Consider the following 27,742-nt stretch of genomic DNA (forward strand, 5'->3'; position numbering starts at 1 on the left):
TCTCTCTCTCTCCCCCTAGTCTCTCTCTCTCTCTCTCTCTCTCCCTCTCTCTTTCTCTCTCTCCCTCTCTCTCTGTCGCTCTCTCTCTTTCTCCCTCTCTCTCTCTCTCTCTCTCTCTCTCCCTCTCTTTCTCTCTCTCCTCCCTCCCTCTCTCTCTCTCTCCTCTCTCTCTCTCTCTCTCCTCTCTCTCTCTCTCTCTCTCTCTCTGACACCCCCCCCCCCCATTCCTCCCAACTACCATCCGCCCCCACACACAGTTTTCAACTCTTTGACACCCTCTTCACCCCTCATCAACCCGCACTCACTTTCATCCCAGTTCTCATAGGAAGTGGGCTGCATTTCCACTGATTTTCCCTTGCAAAGAAAAAAATCCATATTATGATTCGCGACTCCATATGAGAAGCGAACAAATGTACGTGCTCGGGCGCTGAATAGACTTCAGAGCCTCTCCTAACAATACTCTTCTCAGGTCTGAGCTCAGCGGCAGATCTATACCCACGACCTACATCACGAAGACTGGAAAGGACGTCACAAGGTCATTTGTCTCGTAAAGAAATCCGCCCTGAACCAGCCGCGCCTGGAGGTTGGTCACCCGCCTGGGCCTGGTCTTGTCAGATTCTGCACTCTACCCCCAAGCCACCGGCTAAGCTTCTTTGCCCTCTGATCAATTTTTCTTTCTTTGTCGAAATTCTAATAGTAACACCCCCCCCCCCCCACCCTCCTCTACCCACACAGACCTTCCTTATATTTATAAGTTATAATCCGAATGTACTTTTTCCCTGTTGATTTTTATATTTAGTCAAGTTTTGACTAAATATTTTAACATCGAGGGGGAATCGAAACGAGGGTCGTGGTGTATGTGCGTGTGTGTGTGTGTCTGTGTGTGTGTGTGTGTGTGTGTGTAGAGCGATTCAGACTAAACTACTGGACCGATCTTTATGAAATTTGACATGAGAGTTCCTGGGTATGAAATCCCCGAACGTTTTTTTCATTTTTTTGATAAATGTCTTTGATGACGTCATATCCGGCTTTTCGTGAAAGTTGAGGCGGCACTGTCACGCCCTCATTTTTCAACCAAATTGGTTGAAATTTTGGTCAAGTACTCTTCGACGAAGCCCGGGGTTCGGTATTGCATTTCAGCTTGGTGGCTTAAAAATTAATTGATGACTTTGGTCATTAAAAATCTGAAAATTGTAAAAAAAAATAAAAATTTATAAAACGATCCAAATTTACGTTTATCTTATTCTCCATCATTTGCTGATTCCAAAAACATATAAATATGTTATATTCGGATTAAAAACAAGCTCTGAAAATTAAATATATAAAAATTATTATCAAATTTTTTTTTTCGAAATCAATTTAAAAACACTTTCATCTTATTCCTTGTCGGTTCCTGATTCCAAAAATATATAGATATGATATGTTTGGATTAAAAACACGCTCAGAAAGTTAAAACGAAGAGAGGTACAGAAAAGCGTGCTATGCAGCATAGCGTAACCACTACCCCGCTCTTCTTGTCAATTTCACTGCCTATGCCGTGAGCGGTGGACCACGAGTATACGGTCTTGCTGCGTTGCATTGCGTTCAGTTTCATTCTGTGAGTTCGACAGCTACTTGACTAAATATTGTATTTTCGCCTTACGCGACTTGTTATTCCTTTCCGTACCAAATACCTGGACAGCCCACACACACTCACACACATACACACACACATCCCTTTTTATCACAGTGTTTTGCGAACATTGATATCTTCCTCCGAATAAACGTATTTCTACTGAATTTTGCTTTCTGCATCTCATTTCTGACGTAAAGCCAATTCACATATTTTGAAAAAACATAATTTTGTATACATGTCATTGAAGCCATGCCGAGCGCAACAAGCTTAGCTAATAGGCGTGCTCTTACAAACAAAGTATATTGTGCAAAGAGTGAAACTCATGATATTATCAACAAATTAACTAGTGCAATTAATGAACGCGCGACCACACACACACACACACACACACACGCGCGCGCACGCATGCACGCACAGATGTATTTCTGGATGTTGTGGCTTTATGTACACATACCTTTTTTTTCTGAGATGCCTCCCATTCCCACACTCACACCTCACCGCCCCCCCCCCCCCCCCCAATCCCTTCAGCGCAGATTTGTTGTTCACTGCATGTTCTCTTCCGGTTTCAATTTCATGTTTGTTTGTATGTTTCTTTCGTTTGTATGAGTATCCGTCCGTTTTTCAGTGTTTGTTTGCATGTTTGTTTTCTGAAGGATTGTTTTACAACTCTAACTAAGGCTTACCCTCAAATCTACGCCTACCCCTCCCCCCTCCCCCTACCCTCCCCCCCCCCTCCCCCTGCACTTGTGAAGGTTTTGCTTCGTCTCTGAAGTTTGCATGGAGTGACTGGGGACTGATAGGTGGATTTGTATGTAGAATTTATTTTCCTTCGAAAAATATTTCTTTTTGTACCAGCACTCATGCTTATTTCCCTCTTTTCACAAGTTTGAACAGATAGTTGTATCCTCCTTCTTCTGCCCGCGGTTGTTTGTACGGGGTGACCGGGGAATTGAATTTGTATCCAAAATTCCCTTTTACTTCCGAGGAACCTTTCTTTCGTATCAACACCTTCAGTCCCTTTGGCTAGGGTGTAAAAGTAACGGTCGTTTAGCGCATGTAATTCCTCTTTTTTCTGCATGCACAGAACAGGCCTCCCCCCCCCTCCCCCCTTCCCCACGCACACCTCCATCCCCAGTCCCCTAAGTGGATCTGTATCCACAGCTTATTTTCCTTCCGTGGATTTTCTTTTGTGTCAACAACGAGGCCTTCCTTCTCCCATGGGTTCACAAGTTACCCCTCGTCCGCCGTGTGCATGGAGTTAACAGTATGTTCGGATTGAAAGCTGCTTTTCCTTCATTCCTTCTTCTTCTTCTTCTTCTTCTTCTTCTTCTTCTTCTTCTTCTTCTGCGTTCTTGGGCTGAAACTCCCACGTTCATTCGTGTTTTTGCACGAGTGGATGTTTACGTGTAGGGTTTAGGGTTACCGTTTTTACCCCGCCATTTAGGCAGCCATACGCCGCTTTCGGAGGAAGCATGCTGGGTATTTTCGTGTTTCTATAACCCACCGAACTCTGACATGGATTACAGGATCTTTTCCGTGCGCACTTGGTCTTGTGCTTGCGTGTACACTGGCAGGTCTGCACATAAGTTGACCTGGGAGATCGGAAAAATCTCCACCCTTAACCCACCAGGCGGCAGCGGCCGGGATTTGAACCCACGACCTTCCGCTTGGGAGGCCGGCGTCTTCCCTCATTCCAACCTTTTGTATGGAGATTCTCTAGGCTGCTAAGTAGCTTTGTGTATCGATTAAAATGTACTTTTTCTCCTCTGCCCGGCTTTTTTTGTACACGTTGACTGAAATCTGAGTGGATGTATACAACTAAACTCTAAACTAAATAGATAAACTAAAGTCTGGTTTAGATCTAGACAGGTCTAAATATGTCCTTTTTTGCTACTGAAATCTGGGTGGATTTGTTATGCATACACTCTAAACGAAATAGATAAACTAAAGTCTGGTTTCAATCTAGACCTGAAGTTGTTTTTTGCACGCAGTGACCAGTGGATTTCGTTCTAGATCTAGTTGTTTCCTGGGTCCACGTGTGCAGTCAATGCGTTGGTTAATCTGTTCCTGCTGCTTTCCCAACCTCGGGCACTTGTTTGAAGGATTTATATGTAGAGAAGACCTGCAAAATACATAGCACACGTGACCATCAGTATTCAATTAACATCGATTTACGGTCCCTCACAGCCAGGGCGGTTCAAGGGACGTTAAACAACAGCAAACAAACATAAACCGCGATGTTTTACTATCACTTGCATGCGGCCTGTCTAAACGTGATATCAAACCATAGTATGGGTGAATGGAGGTATAACTATTATTTCGTATGTAAGGGTAAGAGCATGAAAACGGAACTTGTTGTTTGTACATGGCTTCATCCAGCATAAAAGGCATGTAGACGTCAGTAAAGCCAGATAGACCCCCCTCCTTCCTCCCTCCCTCCCCCCTCTCTCTCTCTTTCCCTCTCTCTATGTCTCTCTCTCTCTGAACACCATGTTGTATTTTTATGTCCTTTTTATCAAGACCTTCGAGCAAAGTTTTTGAAAATCTCGAACTCTAAGACGGCTGCAACAACAACTTGTGTATTTATGTGGCAGTAATGAGGATAATGTGATGAACAGCTTCAGCAGATTTGTGTTCTTCATGTTACAGAAGAGACGAACCCTTATAAATCAGGTTCAGTGACATGTCATCAGGGTCTTAATGTATTTGTTGAATTTTATGCGTGACTATAATTTATAACTGTGCAGATACTATTGCTGTTATTTTAACCACTATTGTAAGGGCCTGTGGCCTTAGACAAATAAAGATTTGTTCTTGTTCTTGTTCTCTCTCTGAACAAAAAGTCATTTCAGGAAATGGAGACAACATGGGCAAAATCCAGCACAAAAAGAAGACAAAAAAATAGTCAAGCAACTAATAAACAGTGTAACAGATACATATAAAGGACAACAACAATATGGACGACAACAAGAACAACAACTCTTTCCGCCTTTTCGACATCTTCTTACCTAGGTCCAACTAATACTAATACTACTGCTGCTACTGCCTCAACTGGTTACTACTATTACAACTTCTACTACTTTACTACATGTACTAATACTACCAGTCGGCTGGGCGTTAAGCAAACAAACAAACAAACAAACAAACAAACTAATACTACCAACCGATCAAAAGGGCCTGAAATCTGCACAAAATTCCTTACCACAAACACAAATCTACGACCGAAAATTGCAAGGTGTTCTTTCAGCGTTTCGCGTGTCGAGCGGGAGGGGATTATGGAAACGTTTTACCACTTAATTTGACAAAGCTGTCCGTGTTCCGGTTTGTGTGTCCAAAAGATTAGCCAGAGCTGTTCTGTCGATAACAGAGCATGTGCACTTTACAATTGTTTAGCCCTGAGCAATCCTCTCTGAGCCTGGTTGAAGACAAGTATTCCCCTTGGCTGCATGTTTATTGCCAGACGAGTCAGATACTCTCCTCGGATTATTTAGACAGTTTTGAATGTAACTTAAATGTCAAGTTTTTTTGTTATAAGACTGCGTGTGCACTTTGCAAACACGTGGGTTTTTTTTCATTCGAAGCAGTCTTCTTTGGGTATGGCTGGAAAAGTAACTTCCAATGGCTGAACTTTTATTGCCAGACAGAAATCTGATACTCTTTTAAGATTATTTTGCTTCTTTTTGTTTGTTTGTTTGTTTGTTTGTTTGTTTTTAATGGAAGATTAGCTGATGTAGTTTTTATTAGCAAGTTTTATTTTAGTATTTGTTTCTCAGCCATCACAGTTACAGCAAATCGATTTCTCTCCACATGCTCGACAATTTTCCCTGCGTTTTCACTCGTTTCTCAGTCGAAATTGCTGGCAGAATTTCCGAAATCTATTAAGAAAAAGCGAGTATTTATATCACACAAGACAACCATAAGGGATAATAATAAAATAAAATAAATCATAACATTTAAAAAGAAGAAACAAATTCACTAAAACTATTCACCGCCGCCCGAATAGCAGTCTCAGGGCCCGGGGCTCTAAGGAATAATGAAGTTCGATTGTTATTCTGTGTTATGTGTCTGATTGCACTGCAACTAATGTTATGTTATTGTTTTTCTCCCCCAATGATTGTACAGCACTTTGAGCAGGGTTTAAACCCTGGATACACGCGCTTTATAAAGATTATGCATTCAATATTACTATTATTATTATATAATTGTTGTTATTATTATAATTATTATTATTTTAACACACACAAATATCCAAATAAAATCTAACAAATCCGTCACAAACCGACCCGCAACACAGCCCGTGAGAAAGCAGGCGATGTTCCCCGCCACCCCGGCCATGACGACGTGCTTGAGGATGTGCTTGGTGCGACTGGGGGCGATGGAGGTCATGGAGCCGATACAGATACCTATAGACGAGATGCTGCTGAACCCACACAGGATGTACGTCGACATCACCACGGAGCGCTCCTGTAGAGAGGATACAGAGATAACAGAAGGACGCTAGGCGATCCTGCAAGGCGTGCAGTCGAGGGTTTTAAATTCCCATGGTCATTGCGCCTCGTCTTATTCTTGCAATACCATCTGTCGGCACTTACCTTCCAAGCACCTAGTTGTTGCTGTTTAAAGAAAGAAAAGCTGGGTCCTCTTTTAAATACACCCACACTTGTTGGAAAAGCCTAATTCGCTCGAAAGTTATTGCAAAATAAGTGAGAAGGTCCACGAACAGAGAAGGTTTATACACGTACACCCTCCCTTCCACCTTGACCTCATCGAAGGAAACCTTTTTCCTTTTTCTTTCTCAGTGCTAGTTTATTGTACTAAGTTTATTTAAATTTGTTTTAATTAATCTGCTTGTTTTTTTAATTGCTTGACATATCAAAAAGTTTCAGTATACCGTCAGCACTCCGCCGGTCAAGGTCACGTTCCAGTCGTGAAGTACAAGGTCGTCGCCTTGGTAATGCCAGGAGCCGTTGGTTGCCTTGGTGTAGTTGCTAAGGGTGGCCGAGTTGTCTATTAGGGCGGCCACCTGCTGGTAGCTGAAGATAGTGCTGGTCAGTAGCTTAACGGACACCAGTCGGCCCAAGGTGAGCAGGTCAGCAGCGTCGACACCACACAGGTACATCAGGGGGTAGAACACGTAGGATAGCAGGCGCTGGACGGACACAATACACGCTGAGATACTTTCTATTACGGCTCTCCTTAAAGCTGAGGTCTCTCTATGGCTATCCGGGGTTATGTGTTTGAAAAGATAGGGCTGAGAATCATGTACAGAATTCTGTAGAGCGAAGGGGGCTTGAGTCCCGACATACACTGCCCGACTTACGTGACACACTGGTGACACGAGGGTGGGACATATACACACCGTCTCTACATGATATCTCAGCCCTACCTTTTCCAACACCTAGCCCCTGTCGGGTTGTATGGGTTGTGAAAGAGTAAATACTCTTGCTTTTATTGAGGCAAACTTTCCCACGTGACATTATTGGCCAGTTACTAGCGGGGGATGTTTCGTGAAGTAGACTTCGCGAGGTCGGCTTCGCCCCATTAATATCAGGCTGTACGTTCATCGCTACTTTTTCTACCAATATCTGTGTGTTTTGTGAGCTCAACATAGAAATTAAACTCTGATATATACACTGATGGATAGATATTGTTAGTTTTAAATACTACAATATTTCTACAATTCTATAACAATATTACTTAAATGTTGTCAAAGCTCTAGTTTTGTGTCATCAATGGCTCAAGTAAATGAATGAGGAGCAAATGAATCGCTACCGGGTCCATAAAGCATGCGCGAAGCTTCCGGAACGAGAATTCGTCTCTTTAAACCCGTCCTTAATTGAGCACGAAGTCGACAACCCGAAGCTTCGCGAAGTCTTTATACCGAAAACCCGCAGCTACGGCGAAGTACTTCGTCCACTACATCGCTTCGCAAGTTTTGACATGCGAAGCTACGCCGTAGCTGTGACGAAGTTGTTCTTTTTGAAAGAAGAGTGCTTTTTTGATTCAAGATGGACGTAGAATCAATCAATCAATCAATATGAGGCTCATATCGCGCGTATTCCGTGGGTACAGTTCTAAGCGCAGGGATTTATTTATTTATTTATTTTTTATTTTTTTATTTTATGCGATTTATTTATGCCGTGTGAGATGGAATTTTTTTTACACAATACATCACGTATTTACATCGGCCAGCAGATCGCAGCCATTTCGGCGCATATCCTACTTTTCACGGCCTATTATTCCAAGTCACACGGGTATTTTGGTGGACATTTTTATCTATGCCTGTACAATTTTGCCAGGAAAGACCCAAAGAGCAGAGTGCGTTCCCTTGGATTCGCGAAGCTATGCTGAAAGTAGTCCAATCAAGGCACGAATTCTCGTTCCGGAAGCTTCGTGAAGTCGACTTCGTCCAATTGAGGACAGGCATTAACTGGGCGAAGTCGTCCAATTGAGGACAGGCATTAACTGGGCGAAGTCGTCCAATTGAGGACAGGCATTAACTGGGCGAAGTCGTCCAATTGAGGACAGGCATTAACTGGGCGAAGTCGTCCAATTGAGGACAGGCATTAACTGGGCGAAGTCGTCCAATTGAGGACAGGCATTAACTGGGCGAAGTCGTCCAAGCGAAGTATACTTCGCGAAACTGACCGCACAAAGCTCTAGCCCTGAGTGTTTGGTAAAAAGACTTCGCGAAACTGACCGCACAAAGCTCTAGCCCTGAGTGTTTGGTAAAAAGACTTCGCGAAACTGACCGCACAAAGCTCTAGCCCTGAGTGTTTGGTAAAAAGACTTCGCGAAACTGACCGCACAAAGCTCTAGCCCTGAGTGTTTGGTAAAAAGACTTCGCGAAACTGACCGCACAAAGCTCTAGCCCTGAGTGTTTGGTAAAAAGACTTCGCGAAACTGACCGCACAAAGCTCTAGCCCTGAGTGTTTGGTAAAAAGACTTCGCGAAACTGACCGCACAAAGCTCTAGCCCTGAGTGTTTGGTAAAAAGACTTCGCGAAACGGACCGCACAAAGCTCTAGCCCTGAGTGTTTGGTAAAAAGACTTCGCGAAACTGACCGCACAAAGCTCTAGCCCTGAGTGTTTGGTAAAAAGACTTCGCGAAACTGACCGCACAAAGCTCTAGCCTTGAGTGTTTGGTAAAAAGACTTCGCGAAACTGACCGCACAAAGCTCTAGCCCTGAGTGTTTGGTAAAAAGACTTCGCGAAACGGACCGCACAAAGCTCTAGCCCTGAGTGTTTGGTAAAAAGACTTCGCGAAGTCGATTTCGGGCTCAACGAAGGGCCGTCTTAAATGATGGGACTTACTGTGAAGGGGAAGTCGTGGATGCCGACCTGCTCGCCGAACCACTCGAAGACGTTGTCGGCAAAGGTGAGGAAGATCATGAAGATGAAGAGGTTGGCGCTGACTGTGACCATGATGGATACACCCATCACAGCCGCCTGCGACACCGCCTCTAGGAGGTTGGTCGACGTTCTGAAAACACACAAGAGTCATCATCATGAAATCATCGTCATCGTCATCGTCATCATCATCATCATCATTATCATCATCGTCATTGTCATTATCATCATCGTCATTATCATCATCATCATCATCATCATCATCATCATCATCATCATCATCATCACAACCACCAACATCAGCATCAGCATTATCATCATCACCATCAATATCACCATCATCATCACCATCATCATCAGCAGCAGCAGCATCCTCGTCATCACGCATAACGGACAATAACAATAACAATAACAATAACATAACAGGTATTTTAGGCTAAAATCAGCCAATATACAGTCCCGACCGATTCGAATTTTCAGAGAGTTGATTTTTGTGTGTATATAACCGTCCTACACCACCATTAAGGTAGCCTTACTCCGTTTTGGGGAGTAACCCTTCTTCTTCTTCTTCTTCTTCTTCTTCTTCTTCTTCTTCTTCTTCTTCTTCTTCTTCTTCTTCTTCTTCTTCGTCTTCTTCTTCTTCTTCTTCTTCTTCTTCATCGTTCATGGGCTAAAACTCTCACGTTCACTCATGTTTTCGCACAAGTGGGTTTTTACGTGTATCGGCGTTTTTAACCCACCATTCAGGCAGCCATACGCCGCTTTCGGGGGAATCATGCTGGGTATTTTTGTGTTTCTTTAACCCCTCGAACTCTGACATGGATTACAGGATCTTTTCCTTTAAAAAAAACACCCACCCCAAGTTGACTTTGTAGGCGTCCTTGGTGGTGCTACTGTTATCTCCCTCTGTCTCTGGACACATGATTTTGGCCACACCCAGGGCCGCTGGGGCGGACATGACGCTAGCCGCTAGGATGTGGTTCGACGGGATCTGCCAATAAGACATCAGAAACAGATAGCAGGTCTAGAACTAGGGGGGGGGGGGGGGAACTGGGTTCCGGAAGCACCCCACCCCTCCTGCCCCGTTACCCGGCAAATTTTCTTTTTCCCAAGGAGAGACCCAAAATACCCTTTTAAAATGCTAAATCGGGGGGTCCTTGGTTCCGGAAGCACCCCCCGTCCTGCTCCGTTACCCGGCACAATGTTTTTCCCAAGGAGAGACACAATATTCCCTTTTCAAATGCTAAATTTCAATAGCATCTTGGGGGAAGGCTCACCTGGCCAGCCCTAGTGGTAAGGCGTCCGCCCCGTGATCGGGAGGTCGTGGGTTCGAACCCCGGCCGGGTCATACCTAAGACTTTAAAATTGGCAATCTAGTGGCTGCTCCGCCTAGCGTCTGCCATTATGGGGTTAGTGCTAGGGCTGGTTGGTCCGGTGTCAGAATAATGTGACTGGGTGAGACATGAAGCCTGTGCTGCGACTTCTGTCTTGTGTGTGGCGCACGTTATATGTCAAAGCAGCACCGCCCTGATATGGCCCTTCGTGGTCGGCTGGGCGTTAAGCAAACAAACAAACAAACAAAACAAACAAACAAACAAACAAACCCGGCCAGCACTCTTCCTGTACGCCTTATTTTGGAAGCCCCTCCCTCTCACGCACTAGGTCCAACCCTGGATAGGCTACTAACTTTCCCATTTCAAACGTCTTCTTTAAAGTTAAGAGATGGCGAGATCAAAGATGCAACAAATTTAAAGATATCCTATTCTTGGAGATTGAAGAAGCAATGCCGAACTGAGCTAAGTTACTATTCTGTTCATTTCTCATTATCATTTCGAAAACCGCTAGGTCAAAGCTCTAGTGAACGTTTCGTTTTGACTTAAGCATACTCAAACACTGACAGAGAAACCTAAACATGCTTCAAACAAAGTCATAAAGATAAATTAAAATTGTGACATGCCAAAACAGTAGTTCTACAAGCTTTCAAACCAAAAGCTGAGAAAGATTAGAAATGCTGACCCCAATAGCAACCAGGGCTCCCATGATAGCCCCCGCGATACTAGCGAATCCTCCCGTCATGATTGCAAACAGTTCCGACTCCGTTACATCTTTCAGGAACGGCTTGACCAGCAGGGGTGCTACTGCCTGAGACAAATCAATCTTAAATTAATCCATTAGTTAGTTAGTCAGTCGATCAATCAGTGAAATAATTAAATTCTGGAGAATCTTCCCGTCCTAACGGCGAACAGTTCTGACCTGAATGACTTGACCGACAAATAAAATAAAAGGCGATTCTGCTTGAGACGAATCAATTAGTCAATCAATTAAATAATTAATCGGTCGGAGAGAGAGAGAGAGAGAGAGAGAGAGAGAGAGAGAGAGAGAGAGAGAGAGAGAGAGAGATCAAATTTAACCGGAACACACAGACGCGTGCCTACATGTACACACGCACACACTTACGATGAATAAGCCCTTGAATAACGTCTGTGATTTGCGAAAGAGTCAGAATTTATTCACCCGATTATTACTGAACTGATGATCTCTCTCTCTCTCTCTCTCTCTCTCTCTCTCTCTCTCTCTCTCTCTCTCTCTCTCTCTCTCTCTCTCTCTCTCTCTCTCTCTTTACTTTATTTGGTGTTTAACGTCGTTTTCAACCACGAAGGTTATATCGCGACGGGGAAAGGGGGAAGATGGGATAGAGCCACTTGTTAATTGTTTCTTGTTCACAAAAGCACTAATCAAACAAGAGGCGAAGCCATCAAGGCTCACGTAAGAAATCGACAAACAGTAACACAAACTCAATCACACAAACTCAATCACACACACACACACACACACACACACACACACACACACACACACACACACACACACACACACACACACACACACACACACACACACACAGAAAGAGCATAGGTGAAACTGTGCAAGAAAGCGAGACACTAGATCTAGATCTGTCTGTCTGCATGTTGCCTACTTACAAGGACACGACTGCCAACTAGTCTCGGCGCGCTCGAAATAATAATGACCGAGACTGTCAGTACTTCCTTCGCGTGACGTTAGTCATAATGTGACGTCAATGTAATGTGACGTCTTCAAATGTTAGAGTTTCTACCACAGACATACACACGCACAGACGCACGCACGCACGCACGCACAGACAGACAAAGTTACGATCGCATAGGCTACACTTACGTGAGCCAAAAATTGCTCCAGGGGCTTGCAACGTAGTACAATATATTACCTTACTGGGAGAATGCAAGTTTCCAGTACAAAGGACTTAACATTTCTTACATACTGCTTGACTAAAATCTTCACAAACATTGACTATATTCTATACAAGAAACACTTAACAAGGGTAAAAGGAGAAACAGAATCCGTTAGTCGCCTCTTACGACATGCTGGGGAGCATCGGGTAAATTCTTCCCCCTAACCCGCGGGGTGAGTGCATAACAATGTATGCGCTGGACGTTTTGCACTGTTCCGGCACAGCGAACTTACCATGCGGATGAAGATCTTGGAAGCCGCGGTGACCGACTCTTTTGCCGTAGTGTCCAAGTTCTCCCCGAAAACAAAATCAGTCACAGAGTGCACTCCTTACAAAGATCGTCAACGACACTCACACAGTGCGAGGTGTCCATCATTTTACCGCACACATTTTTGGTACAACATTGAAATCGTGACAAAGATCGCCAACGATACTCACCAGTCCAAGAAAGATGTTGGCAGCAGCGTTGACGGACTCTATCAATCAATCAATATGTATAAGTTACAGCTCCGTCCATCCATGGTATCGCCTGATATTTTGTCGAGACTGGGTCAATGAATATGATGACGTCACTCGAGGCTCTGCCGAGAGTGACGTCATTATATTCTTTCACCCCGTCGAGACAAAATATCACGCGATACCATGGATGGATGGAGCTGTAACGTATATATGGCATGACCAAAGTAAAGAGAATTTGTCATGGGATGTGGAAACAAATCATTGGAAATTCACCATGGGCAATCAACCCAAGCCTAGAAGTTGTAGAACTATATTTTGTTTCAGTCTTGGCAAGGCCAGTTTTGTCCAGTTCCGGAAAAGACATCATGAATTCATTCACCCTGCCAAGACGAAAAAAAAAACAATTCCATGGATGAAAACGTATAAGCTAATATCCCGTGACGCATCAAAGCTAAATTTTGTTTTGAAATGTCTTCACAACGTACAGATAACTTATAACGACATAATCGCCTTCACAAGACAGGAAAAACGCACACTTTGTTTTTCGTCTGCTACAAATCTAGTCTTGTTGGTTGACGGAGAGAATAAAGCTTCAATCGTACAATTCATCAACAGGAATAAATGCTCAATCCGCTGTCATTTCGCAACTGAACCTTGTTTTTCTTCTTTAACATTTTGGTTAACATTGAAACGGCAATCCAAAAGAGTGTTTCAGCTGTTTCAAGACACAGGCTAATTAGTTAGCTCCTTCTTTTGAGTTGCTTTTCAGTCTAAAATGACACCGGAAGCGAACAAATTGTCGCGTATACTGTCGTCACAAAAAGACGTCATGACAAAGTTACACGCAAAGCGAAAGAGACTTTGACGTCATTTACTTTTGTTCGGAATTTTCCGTCTGTTCCTAGCTTGTCAGTGAAGACCTGACATGAGTAAGCTTACCCAAAATGTCTTTGTTCTCTATTCACATTGCAGCTGTGAAATAATCAGTCTTGTGTCTCGGTCGTGTAGGTACAGAGTTTGCTTCTGCAATCATTGTGTTCGTGTTGATGACGGCTTCATAAGACAAATCAGCGAATCTATCGTGAGGAAGACGTTTATGTACAAATCACCGAAACCAACCCATTTTTTGTGTGCATTTTTCTGAAGAATAAAACTGCATGTGGTTAATTTCATCCGTTTAATGCTTGTCGAAACGAGCCATAAGGCTTTAGAATAAAAGATTTCACGCACTGCTTGGCAATCTGATCACAGATGAGGTCGTAGTTTGTAGGTTGAATCTATGAATCGGCCAGAGATAGATCTGCATTTCTGGTACGACCTTCCAGATTATCAACAGCGGGTTCATGGTCGGAATCAAGAGGTCAAATTTGCGTGGCTCCCAATCATTTCATAAAAGATTTCCATTTTCTTGTTTCTGCGGCTGCGCAAGTTATTTTGCCTAGGTCATGGCCGAACTTTAGGCCTACGGAGAAATATCGCTGGATATTTTCTCCCTGGATTAACAGAGACAAAGAAGGGAAGTCATGCTGTATGAGGCTTATATCGCGCGTATTCCGTGGGTACAGTTCTAAGCGCAGGGATTTTATTTTATTTTATTTATTTTTTATTTTTTATGCAATTTATATCGCGCACATATTCAAGGCGCAGGGATTTATTTATGCCGTGTGAGATGGAATTTTTTTTATACAATACATCACGCATTCACATCGGCCAGCAGATCGCAGCTATTTCGGCGCATATCCTACTTTTCACGGCCTATTATTCCAAGTCACACGGGTATTTTGGTGGACATTTTTATCTATGCCTATACAATTTTGCCAGGAAAGACCCTTTTGTCAATCGTGGGATCTTTAACGTGCACACCCCAATGTAGTGTACAACAAAGGAACCTCGGTTTTTCGTCTCATCCGAAAGACTAGCACTTGAACCCACCACCTAGGTTAGGAAAGGGGGGAGAAAATTGCTAACGCTCTGACCCAGGGTCGAACTCGCAACCTCTCGCTTCCGAGCACAAGTGCGTTACCACTCGGCCACCCAAGTGTGCAACATTTTACTGCATACGTTTTTGGTACAAAATTGCAATCGTGACAAAGATCGCCAACGATACTCACCAGTCCAAGAAATACGTTGGCAGCAGCGTTGACGGACTCTATGGGCGTTGTGTCCAGGCAAAAGGAAAGGAAGCGGCCGAGAGTAGCGATGAGGGCCTGGATAATACCCAGCTGATACCCCACGGCGATCACGCAGTTCAAGAACAGTATCACCGGCAGCATCTAGAAAACCAATGAGTATCAGCAAAGTTGGTTCATTTGATCGACCAAAAAAGGTTTCGCATAAAGTCGCGAGGAGGGCTTGTATATGCACGCACATACACACGCACGCGCGATCACACTCATACGCACACACACACACACACACACACACACACACACACACACACTCAAACACGGACGCACACACACACACACTCAAACACGGACGCGCGCACACACACACACACACACACACACACACACACACACATCATAACACACCTGGAAGACCATTGGATGCATAGTGTAGGCGTCCCCAAAGAGGAATTTGCTGCCGATGTCTGTGTAGCTGATGAATTTCTCCATCAGACCCCCCAGCCACTGGAACAAGTCTTTACCTTGCTGGGTTCGTATTAGGAAGACTGCCAGGTAGAACTGTATAGCCAGAGCCCAGAAAACCGTGTGCCAGTTCACCTGTCAGACAATGCACGTGCGATCTGTATTAGCCTGTATTCAGCGCAAGACAGGTATCGTGGATCGATGTATCATTCAATTAAATGGACATATGTTTTCAAAAGGCAATACTCATAAACAAAGAAATATATAAAATAATGAATAGTAGTAGCTTTGTAGTCGTACATTGCAAATCATTACAAAGACGGTTTTTGTACATGACTTGGCTTGCATCTTCGTTTTGATCATAACAGGCAATTTCTATCTTCCAAGATCAATTAAACTTAGTAATTATCACTGCCTATGTCCAGCATCTCTAATGTAAACTTACATGTCGTGCCGAATTCACGGAATTGCCGAATTCGCGGAATCGGCAACATCAGTTTTTGCCCATTTTGCGTAATCGGCAAAACGCTGCCCACTACGCGAAATCGGCAGCGTTTTGGTGAAAACGTGTAAAGGCTTCTTAAATGTTCCCATTTTGCGAAATCGGCAGGCATTTTTTGGTATTAAAGTTCTCAAATGCCTGGGATATCATCACACTTAGACAGCTAGATACTGGAATGTATATGTCGTGCCGAATTCACGTAATTGCCGATTCCGCGAAATGGGCAATATTTTTGCCAATTTCGCGTAATCGGCAAAACGCTGCCGAATTCGCGAAATCGGCAGCGTTTTGCCGAAATCGCGTAAAGGCCTCTAAAACTTGGCTATTTCGCGAATTCGGCAGCCGATTACGCGGAATCGGCAGCCGATTACGCGTAATGGGCAAGTTGCCCATTCCGCTATGTGTGTGTGTGTGTGGTGTGTGTGTGTGTGTGTGTGTGTGTGTGTGTGTGTGTGTGTGTGTGTGTGTGTGTGTGTGTGTGTGTGTTGTCGATACTGACCATGTGATAATATACTTTTTAGCACGCACGCACACACACACAAACACAAACACACACACACACACACACACACACACACACACACACACACACACACACACACACACACACACACACACACACACACACACAGTATACTAGTAATGCAAACGAGGCAAACATTTAATTTTCGAAAAAAGAGAATAGCACGATAATAGAAAAAGATGAACAAATAGATGAACATAACGAATTACGCAAAATTGTGAAAAAAGAACGCTCCTGAACAATACAAGTTAAGCTGCTATTTTCATCTTTCAGTACCACAAACACAGGTTATAGTTTGGCTGACAAGCAGTTTGGTAGTAACTTTTATTTGTTTTTACATTTGCTGTTTTTCGGGTGACATGACTGTGGCAGCGAGTGCCGCTTTTTCTACAAGCGCATCTCTTGGATTTGCAGGATGTCTGACAGACGCATTTTGAATACCCCTGACCACCATGGGCGGAATGCATAGTAGCGATCTTTCTAAAAGAAGAAACGGCCGGGTTTGTATCTTCAAGCTGTAGGATTTGACAATCTGCCTTCTGTTACTGGTTTCTGGAATAAGCAGTATTGACGACGCCGTGCTTTGCAGCGATCCTATACGCCCCGTGTTCTTTGATTTCCGACCACACACACACACACACACACACACACACACACACACACACACACACACACACACACACACACTAAACTCACTATTGCCGAATTCGCAAAATAGCCAAGTTTTAGAGGCCTTTACGCGATTTCGGCAAAACGCTGCCGATTTCGCGTATTGGGCAGCGTTTTGCCGATTACGCGAAATGGGCAAAAATGTTGCCGATTACGCGGAATCGGCAATTACGTGAAATCGGCACGACATATACATATCGCAATAACCGATAAGTTATGGCAAACAGTGTAGTTTTCGTGCATTTCCGGAGATCGACACAGACCGTAACAAGTCGCGTAAGGCAAAATTACTACATTTAGTCAAGCTGCTGAACTCACAAAATGAAACTGAACGCACAGCATTTTTACACCAAGACCATAATAGCATTGCCAGTCCCCCGCTCGTGGAAAATGCAGTGAAATTGACTAGACAGTATAGCGCGGTAGTGGTTGCGCTGAGCAGGATAGCACGCTTTACTGTATCTTTATTCTTTTTAACTTTCTGATCTTGTTTTTAATCCAGACATAACATATCTATATGTTTTTGGAATCAGGAACCGTAAAGGAGTAAGATGAAATTGTTTTTAAATCAATAATCGAAATTTAATTTTAATCATTATTTTCATATTTTTAATTTTCAGAGCTTTTTTAAAATCCGAATATAACGTATTTATATGTTTTTGGAATTAAAAAAATAATGAATAATAAGATGAAAATAATTTTGGATCGATATCTAATAAGATAATTTTAATTACAATGTTCAGATTTTTAATGACCAAATTTAAACTCATTAATTAATTTTTAAGCCTCCAAGCTGAAATGCAATACCAAAGTCCGGCCTTTGTCGAAGATAGCTTACCTAAAATTGCAATCAATTTGGTTAAAAAATGAGGGCGTGACAGTGCTGCCTCAAATTTCACTAAAAGCCGGATATGACGTCATCAAAGACATTTATCCAAAAAAGGAAAAAATGGTACGGGGATATTATCTTAAATTTTTTTATGTAAAGTTTCATGAAGATCGGCCTTGTAGTTTCCTCGGAATCGATCTACACACACACACACACACACACACACACACACACACGCACACGCACGCACGCACACACACACACACACACACACACACACACACACACACACACACACACACACACACATACACACACACTTAGGCACATACATACACCACAACCCTCGTCTCGTCCTTGACTAAATGTAAAAACCATAATGTGGAGGTAAAGCAATGTAAATGCAATGTTCTGGTAACACAAGAAGTAACAGACTGGCTGCCGCTTTAGCGAAATGGGCAAATTTTAACAGCCTTTACGCATTTTGGCAAAACGCTGCCGATTTCGCGTAATGGGCAGCGTTTTGCCGATTACGCGAAATGGGCAAAAATGTTGCCGATTCCGCGAATTCGGCAATTCCGTGAATCCGGCACGACAAACACATACTCTGTGAAAATGTATAGAGAGCAGCATGCTTATAAACAGCAGGAAGACGATGCCAGCCAGTGCCAGCAAGTTGCCATTGGCATTGCTTGCTTCATAGCTTGTTCACGCCAAACGACTGCATAAAGTAATAACTAATTTCTACATAATTATATACTCTTCAAAAAAGTTAAGGACCACTTTTTCAAACGCATGCCATACAGAAATGACAAGGTTTAATGATTTAATTGTTTCTTTATTGTTTTATTGAAGAACTGAGGACTGTCTACTGAAAATGTCATTTTAAACATGGCAGCGAAAACAATGCTAGAGCTTGTTACTCTAGACAACCCTCTAATTTCAAATTCACAACAGTAGTGTTCCTTACAACGAAGAACTGCAAAATCTTATTCCGGCAGCGATCACTAGTTAAGATACCCAGTAATCGATAGAGAGATGTCATACGAACTAAGATGATCTCTCCCCGGACCATCACAGAGCCCCCACGATTTTGTTCTGGAACAGCGCTATCTGCAAAGCGCTCTCTACGACGCCCCAAGACTCTAATGCGTCCATCAGCAGGATCCAAGATGAGGCGGGACCCATCTGTAAAGAAGAACTGAGCCATACGATGACGTTACCACGTCACATGTTGAGTGCGACAGGCTTGGTCGGCAGCTCGATGTTTGGCAGTCAGTGATGTTCTGTGGACTGGGCGTCTTTCAGTGAAGTTGAAAGCGCGTAAGCGGTTTGGAACAATTTGATCACTGACAACAGTGTTGGTGGCAGCTCATGGTCGATGCCTGCTGCATTCTCTGTAACATTTATTTGCTGCATGGCCTTCATTTGGATGAGACAATCCATCCTTTTTGCGATTACTATCTGGCCAACCAATACGTAGAGGTTACATGCCGAGTCTCAGTGATTATCAAAAATAATGGTCGAAGTTAGCGGATCATGAAAAATGCGAGCTTTAGCGAGCTTTTTCATGACCGCGAACTGAGACCATTATTTTTGATAATCACTGAGACGAGGTGTGTAACCTCTTTATTCCTCCTTTCTTCAGTTATTCAAAGAAAAGAGGAGTTTTTTTGCGAAAGTTTGATCGAATCCTATTCACTCAACCAGTCAACCTGCGCAGGCGATCGATTAATGCGCGGTTGTATAGTTCCGTGCAAATCATTCCATTCTGTTAACACTTCTTGTCAGTTTTCCTATTTTGGACTAAAATCAAGTACACAGATATGCTGTTATTCTGCTGTGGCGGCAAAGGCAGATATTGTGTGTTCTGTATATGTTTTGGTATCGGTTAGGATAATGTTCTTTCGTCAAATGGGACTAGCAGACGAACTTTTGCACCCGTGTTCCAACGTTAAAAACTGTATGAAGTTAAGTTTTCTGGGGAAAATAGTGTATGAAACCGCTTTATGTTGTTTAAATTGATGAGATGTGTGCATTTTGTTGCGTGTGATCTGTTTATTAAATGAAATATTGTTGAAAACTGACCGTCGGATTGCAGTCTGTTGTCGAAGAAACTGAGTGAAAAGAAGGGGAACTACTCTTGTCGCTAGACAAAGTATGAGTTACTTGCCTTGGGAAATTGCTTGTGATGAACGTCTGATCTAGATTCAGAAAACAACCGAACTCATGGATTTTATATGGAGATTCATGTGTTCAGGCCTGTAGTTGTTAATTTAAATGCGGTATGTTTGTATTGTTTGCTCCAGAGATGTATACTTCGTACATTAGAGCGCTCGGAACTTTTCAGTCGCAAAAAGTAGTACCGAAACAGAACAGCTTCTCAACCCATTGCACTATCGAGGATTCAGGCTGTTGCTGGGTCGTTATTTGTTTGGTTGCTGGGTCATTATCGAAAAATAACTACCCCTACAAGTTTACAGAGGTAAAGAAGCAGAGGGGGGAATAAATTGTCGTAACTGCACTCTTCCAATTGCTTCAAACCATTCCTTCTGTTTGATGATGTTGAAATGATACACTGTGAACCACTTGCCTGGCAGAAACAACATCATGTAGCCATCACACTGCCCCAGCGTTCCTCATCCAAGTCGCTCCGTTTTCGTGGTAGGAGCATGTCATAGGACTTTGAAAACTGCCCCCTTCTTAGAGAAAATCTCACTTTTTTTTGCCTGTTTAACATGACACAGTATAATAACATTGCCTGCCAAAAATGTTCCGAGAGCAAGACTCACTGCCCTTTTGTGAATTCAAAAAAATCACGTTTCAATTAAATTGTAAAACCCTTGATTTTTGGCGAATATTTTAAAGAGTGTGTACATTTCATGACCGGTCCTTAACTTTTTTTGAAGAGATAACTAATTACTCACCAACACAAATACAGCTCAGGCAAAGTCGAATTTTCGCCTGTTGAGGATTCTTGAGGCGAAAATTCGTCTTTGTCTGTGCTGTATTATCAATTGATGAGTCTTATATAGCGCATATTCCGTGGGTACAGTTCTAGGCGCTCTGCAGTGATGCCGTGTGAGATGAAATTTTATACGGCCAGTAGATTGCAGCCATTTCGGCGCATATTTACCTTTCACGGCCTATTATTCCAAGTCACACGGGTATAGGTAGACAATTATTAACTGTGCCTAAGCAATTTTGCCAGGAAAGACCCTTTTGTCAATCGTGGGATCTTTAACGTGCACACCCAATGTAGTGTACACGGGGGGAGGTTCGGACACCGAAGAGTCTGCACACAAAGTTGACTCTGTGAAATAAATTTCCACCGAACCTGGGATCGAACTCACGCTGACAGCGGCCAACTGAATACAAATCCAGCGCGCTACCAACTGAGCTATATCCCGTACCCTATCGTATCGTATCGTATCGTATTAGTGTTGGTGACTACCGATTTCTTTTGTTTTTCAACTGTGTTTTCACCCACAGTATTCTTGTTGTTTAGATTTTAATTTCTACAGTGCACGTACTCTGTGTGGCAGCAAGTTATCATAGTTTGTTCAAACTATAAAGCAGAAGCAGAAGCTCTCATGCAGGCCGCCTCCTTGGTTCAGGACTCCGCAGACCCTTGCCACCAAGTTGTCTTCCTCTCGGATGCCCTTTCAGTCCTTCAGGCCCTAGAGAACGACAAACTCCCACAGCTGGCCAAAGCATTACAGATGGTCAGACAAACCAGAAGAGTTGTCCTCCAGTGGATACCAGCACACTGTGGGATACCAGGAAATGAAAGGGCAGATGAGCTGGCGAAAGAAGGAGCCGTGGAAGACCAACCTGAAAACAGTGTCAGCTTTAGTGAGCAGAAGACAATCATCAAGGCATTGATGAGGCCAAGGACAAACAGAGATGACTACCACACAATGTCCAGAGAGCAGCAAGTCAACCTCATCAGGCTGCGTACTGGCCACAACAGGCTCAATGCTCACATGAACCGAAAGTTCAAGCTGGCGCCATCACCAACCTGTGCCTGCGGTCAAGAAGACCAAACAGCGGAACACATCTTACAGCGATGTCCCTTACTAGATGAGGAACGAAAAGAAGTGTGGCCGTCACCAACTCCCTTGCAGACCAAACTATACGGCAGTCGACAGGAGTTGGAGAAAACGACAACATTTATCACCAGTGCTGGACTGATTGTGTAACCTCTGCGAACGCCAAGAAGAAGAAGAAGATCATAGTTTGTTCACGCTAAAAGACCACCCAAACTAATAACTAATTTCTACAGTGCACGTACTCTGTGTGGCAGCAAGTTATCATAGTTTGTTCACGCTAAAAGACCACCCAAACTAATAACTAATTTCTACAGTGCACGTACTCTGTGTGGCAGCAAGTTATCATAGTTTGTTCACGCTAAAAGACCACCCAAACTAATAACTAATTTCTACAGTGCACGTACTCTGTGTGGGTGTGTGGAGAGCAGCAGACCGACCAACAGCAGCAGGGCGATGCCACCCAGTGTCAGCAAGTTGCTTGGTTTTTTGGGAGCAATCTCCAACGCCAGGTAGGCGACACCCCCACCTGCCGCCACAACGTACAGAATCCTGAGGGGGAAAATGTTAGACGTTATGGATTGTTTTGTGCTTAGGTCGAAGGGATCCTTATAAATTGTTCTAGTCAGTATGTCGTTCAAATGTGTACGAATTTTGGTTTTCTCACAGAATCTTGCAAGTCTGTTACGCCACCCAGTCCAAAACACAGCATTCTATTGTTGGCGATCCTTCTTCTGCGTTCGTGGGCTGCGACAGCCAAATACACTCGTACGAGTGTGCTTTTTCGTGTACGGCCGTATTTTACCTAATTTTACCCCCGCCATTCGGGCAGCATACGTCGATTTCGGGGGAAGCATGCTGGGTATTTTCGTGTTTCTATAACCCACCGAACTCTGACATGGATTACAGTATCTTTTCCGTGCGCATTTGGTCTTGTGCTTGCGTGTACACACGAAGGGGGATAAGGCACTAGCAGGTCTGCACATAAGTTGACCTGGGAGATCGGAACAATCTGTATTGTATTGTATTGTCTTGTTTTGTCTTGTCTTGCCTGTCTTGCGTTGTCTTGTATTAATTGTATTGTATTGAATTGTATTATATCGTATCGTATCGTATCGTGATTGTATTGTAATTGTATTGTACCGTATCGTATCGTACCGTATCGTATTGTATCGTGTAGTGTCGTATCGTACCGTACCGTATCGTATCGTATCGTATCGTATCGTATCGTAACCGTATCGTATCGTATCGTATCGTATCGTATCGTACCCTATCGTACCCTATCGTATCGTATCGTACCCTACCGTATCGTATCGTATCGTATCGTACCCTACCGTACCGTATTGTATCGTATCGTATCGTATCGTATCGTATCGTACCGTGTCGTACTGTGTCGTACCGTACCGTATCGTATCGTATCGTATTGTATCGTATCGTATCGTATCGTATCGTACCGTATCGTATCGTATTGTATTGTATGGTATGCACAGTGCCTCACCATCGAACAACTGTTCTCAGCGTGCGGCCCTTCTCCGGCTGGAGGGTGACCACGGGTCCCAGACGCTTGAGGAGTTGCAGGGAGACACGCCGGCCCAGCGACACCCACAGGACGATGACAAGAAGCAGCAGAAGACGGGTAGCAGCCTCTGTTCCCCACTGACGGTACAGCGCAAAGCCACTGTATAGCACGTACAGCACGAAGAATAGTCGGCTCCCCCAGCGACCCACAAATGGCCTGTGAAATGTATACCGGTAGTCGTGCAATCAAATTTTGATTATCATAGAAGTTGTCGGTTAAAAGGAACGTTTAGTTTTTGACTAAACACGAGTGAATGTCTTGCATGTTTTGTCGACAATTAAACGTTCCATTACCTAACTTTTTTTAATTCTTGATTTTGGGACTTTATTGGCAGTTTGTCTCTGTTTCTGGATTGTTTTTGATGTTGTTGAAGATCTTCTGAGTAAGATATGAAAAATTTGTAAGTGAAAACAAAGACACACCAAAATACAGAAAAAATACAGTTGTTTCTGATTTTTTTTTTTTTTTTTACTTCGGCGGAAGTTTGCACAGGCTACAAGAAAGACGGACAGAAAGACACAGACACACACACACACACACAAACACGCGCGCGCGCACACGCACCCACCGACACACACACACACACACACACGCGCGCGCGCGCGCGCGCGCCCACACGCACCCACCGACACACACACACACACACACACACACACACACACACACACACACACACTGAAACCTACACACCCCCGAATATATATGTGTGTAAAAACAGGCTTCCATAAACTGAAGTCTTGTGTTTGTAAACTCTGTCGGTTCTAAGGTGTCAGTGTACATAACGAAATATAATGTCAGTGACACTAAGCGGCGATGGGACCCCCCAAGGTCAGTGTGCAAGAATGTGGGTACACCACGCATAACCTTCTGGGTGGATAAGAAGGAAAAGCTAGCTGTTAGTAATTGGTTGTGCAGTCTGGTTCAAAAAGTCGGTCAAAGTGAAGAACAAAAATAATAGATATCATGATATGGTGCGCCAAATTGATATTACTAACGTTAACTCTTATATAGGGTTTTGAAACTATCGTTAACTGTTATATAGAGTTTCGAACCTATCGTTATCTGTTATATAGAGTTTCGAAACTATCGTTAACTGTTAAATAGAATTATATCAATTGCGCGTCCGTGCGCATTATTGCTAAAACTATGTATAAGAGATAACGAGGGTTTTGCAAAATGGCGGCATGGTGCGCGCAAGTGATATTACCCGTTAACTGTTATAGAGAGTTTCTAAAAATAACGTAGGCGTTTATAATACATACCCTTTGCCGGGCACAGTTACTTTTGCATCACTTTCAACTTCCTTTCCGATTTCCTTGTTTCTAGTTGAAATGTACATTTCGTAGCAAAAAGACAGGTTCGCAATGGCATTTCAGGGTTTTCCCATTTGGGAACGATACCGACGCGCTTTTGATAGAACTATCGGAAGCTGTTATATAGAGTTTCAGAAACTCTATATAACAGCTAACGACAGTTTCGAAACTCTATACATAACAGTTAACGATAGTTTCGAAACTCTATATAACAACGATAGTTTCAAAACTCTATAATAACATTGACGATAGTTTCAAAACCCTATATAGCCTAACAGTTAACGATAGTAATATCAATTTAGCGCACCATATCATGAAGCAAAATCGAAACAGTGAAAGTGTACTTTTATTACACCAAACAAGTGAAACTAAGAATTCTTATTAAGTAACAATTTTATTTCATGAGATTGAAAGCTATAAATAGAGCAACAACCTGTGATGACGTAGGGCTGCTTTGAGGGGTGCAAGCCATGCGAAGAGCGCGTAACAACATGACGTCATCGTATTGCCATCATTATCATGGTCTCCTGCTATCCCGTTTGATAATGTGACGTCATCCTTCGGTGACGTGAGGTCAGGAGCCTTTTCTGTCTCCTGAACACAAGACTTGTCATCTATCTTCCTTGACACGTGGTTTTAACTCTCAGACACTCAGACACTGACTGATTGACTGACTGACTGACCGACTGACCGACCGACTGACCGACAGACTGATTCACTCACTCACTCACTCTTTTATTCAACCAATCAATCAATCAATCTATCTATCAATCAATCAATCAATAACTCAATCAATCAATCAATAACTCAATCAATCAACCAATCACTCAACCATTCAATCAGTCAATCAATCAATCAATCAATCAATCAATCAATCAATCATTCATGCAGTGACTATATTGTCCAGATCATTAGAGATACAAGTGAATATGAGGGATTGGTACAGAAACACACGAATAATAACCAGGGAGAAAGAAGAAGAAAATAATATGATATATTGCTGCTGGTGATAAAGTTGATGTATCAAATTGCTGCTGGTGATGGTGATGATGTTTAACAGAAGAATTAAAATGGCTAAACGAAAAAAGATAAAACAGTTCCCATAAATAACGAATAAAGTGCTGTGTTTTTTTTTAAGTGACCGTTGCCCTTTCTTTTGGAAAGGAAAAGACTCCATCAGATGGTTTCGTCAAAATGCAATACAATGTTCTTGATTTTTTTTTTAAATTTAGCTAGTAACTCTGCACTTGCAAAATACTACCCCCCCCCCCCCCCCAAAAAAAAAAAAAAAAAGAAGAAGAAAGATCAGAAATGACCCATGAATAAGAGTGGTTCTGCAACAGCAGCAGATTAAAATAAAAATAGAATTCTTTGCTTAAAACGGATATACCGGATGCAACCATCAAATGCCTCTGAGATAAACGGATTGATATAGTCGAGTGAGGACTATGCCGTTTCTGAAGAGAAAGTCATGAGTGAATCAAACTTGCATTGTTCTACACACAGTGATACTGGCTGGCCGTCGCGATATAACCTTCGTGGTTGAAAACGACGGTAAACACCAAATAAAGAAAGAAAGAATACTGGCTGGCAAATTAATCAGCCCAGTCGCTTACGTGTTGGTGAAAGGCGAGGTCAACATGCGCTGAGTTCTGTTGGTCAGTGCTTCCAGGAACGACCACAACCTCCATGTTGAAGTCGTCTGCTGACCAGCCCAAGTCTTCAGGGGGTGCGATTCCCCTAGCACCCTCTGTATCCATTTTCGTTCTCTTCTCCGCTGTAGACATTATGTCAGTATGCAGCACAGATGGCTGATCGCTGCTGTTTACACCTCGTATAGTCAAGGCTATACCGAGCGTGCGCCTCCGGCTCCGTGCCTCGAATCCCGAGAGAAACACCTCCGCCGCCCGATTCTTGGCTTGGGTGTGTTCAAAACATATATTCAAATCCTAACAAAGACACTGAGTATGTCTCCAATTTTGTGTTTGGAGCAAAAGAAGACTTAGAAGTCTAACGTGACATTGTTTTGGTTTAACGCCTTTCCAGTAAAAGTCAAGTCCAGTGCCCAGATAAACTCTCTTCGGTCATCTCGGCGATGACTGTGTTTTGGTGTTAATCTGTTACTTTGATGCCGACAGCTTGACTAAATTAATTGGATATATCGCTTCACGCGACTTGTTTTTAAATACACTGACTGGCTCTCTCCGTTGCACACAATTTATTGAAGATGAAACTAGGAACATCATGAAACTAGGCACACATGTTGACAAATGTAAACAAAAAGTTATAGGGTCGGCCCCTAAAAATAGGGTAGGTCGGGTTACCGTAACCACACCTATTTCTTTTTTTAGGCCTCATGAAACTAGGTACATCATGAACCTAGGTACATCGTGTTCAGCCGGTGACTCCTGAGTTCACGACGCGATTTTGCAACTTATCATCTTGGCTCGACTTGCGAAGTTTTAGATTTCAGGGCCCGTATGCTTATGGGGGAAGTACGCGACAACTCCCGAAGTTTTGAGTGACATCGGAAGTACTTGGCTCACTTTCGTATGCATGGGCCGGAAGAAGGGCTTACTTCGAAGCAAAGCGAGGAAGTAACTGAGGATAGTTTGCGACTACTTCCAAAGTTTTGAGCAACATCGGAAGTACATCCTCACTTTCGCATGCATGGGACGAAAAAAGAGCTTACTTTGGAAGCAAACTAAGAAGTAAGTGAGGGTAATTGTACTACAGCGAGACCCAGTAGTACAAACGCTACTTCCAAAGTTTCTCAGTGCAAAATGGCAGGGCTTTTCTTCGGTTTTTCATATCAAACCGAGCTAACGCAAATGAAAGTCCCAAAAAGAGAAAATAAAAGAAAAAGTCGTATCTCGTGCGTGCATTTCGTGCAAATTTCCCTGAATACAAACCAGCCAGCTTTGACTTTTGTTCGTTCTGGGTCACTGGCCACCACTCTTTCATCCCCGCTTATAGGAGGGGGTGTTTCTATGTAA

At 43.2% G+C, this 27,742-nt stretch overlaps 1 protein-coding gene across 2 annotated transcripts; it reads right to left on the reverse strand.

Annotated features, from left to right (window-relative positions):
- Positions 1-2,357: 2,357 nt before the first annotated feature.
- Positions 2,358-27,166, reverse strand: LOC138952763 (uncharacterized transporter HI_0519-like). 2 transcript variants are annotated; one of them, XM_070324483.1, is made up of 12 exons: positions 26,363-27,165; positions 25,180-25,340; positions 23,353-23,589; positions 22,262-22,406; positions 15,226-15,417; positions 14,803-14,964; positions 10,981-11,106; positions 9,822-9,955; positions 8,929-9,097; positions 6,507-6,764; positions 5,899-6,079; positions 2,358-3,737 (listed from the first exon to the last, which is right to left on the reverse strand). In XM_070324483.1, the coding sequence occupies exons 1-12, from the start codon at positions 26,531-26,533 to the stop codon at positions 3,721-3,723; spliced, it is 1,953 nt and encodes a 650-aa protein (XP_070180584.1). In that variant the 5' UTR covers positions 26,534-27,165; the 3' UTR covers positions 2,358-3,720. The 2 variants fall into 2 exon arrangements, with proteins under 2 accessions (XP_070180584.1, XP_070180585.1); XM_070324484.1 differs by lacking the exons at positions 5,899-6,079; positions 6,507-6,764 and having other exon boundaries at positions 26,363-27,166.
- Between the last annotated feature and the right edge of the window lie 576 nt (positions 27,167-27,742).

This window comes from Littorina saxatilis, linkage group LG17, assembly GCF_037325665.1.
Source record: "Littorina saxatilis isolate snail1 linkage group LG17, US_GU_Lsax_2.0, whole genome shotgun sequence".
Classification (NCBI taxonomy): Eukaryota; Metazoa; Mollusca; class Gastropoda; order Littorinimorpha; family Littorinidae; genus Littorina; species Littorina saxatilis.

What these genes read in the sequence shown, in the direction of transcription:
- LOC138952763 (XM_070324483.1), bottom strand. Translation starts at nt 26,533, where the DNA reads ATGTCTACAGCGGAGAAGAGAACGAAAATGGATACAGAGGGTGCTAGG. An exon ending in TCTCCACACACCCACACAGA is followed by an intron (nt 15,418 to 22,261) that starts GTACGTGCACTG and finishes ATTGTCTGACAG; the next exon opens with GTGAACTGGCACACGGTTTT. An exon ending in TCCACGACTTCCCCTTCACA is followed by an intron (nt 6,765 to 8,928) that starts GTAAGTCCCATC and finishes GTGTCCGTCCAG; the next exon opens with CGCCTGCTATCCTACGTGTT.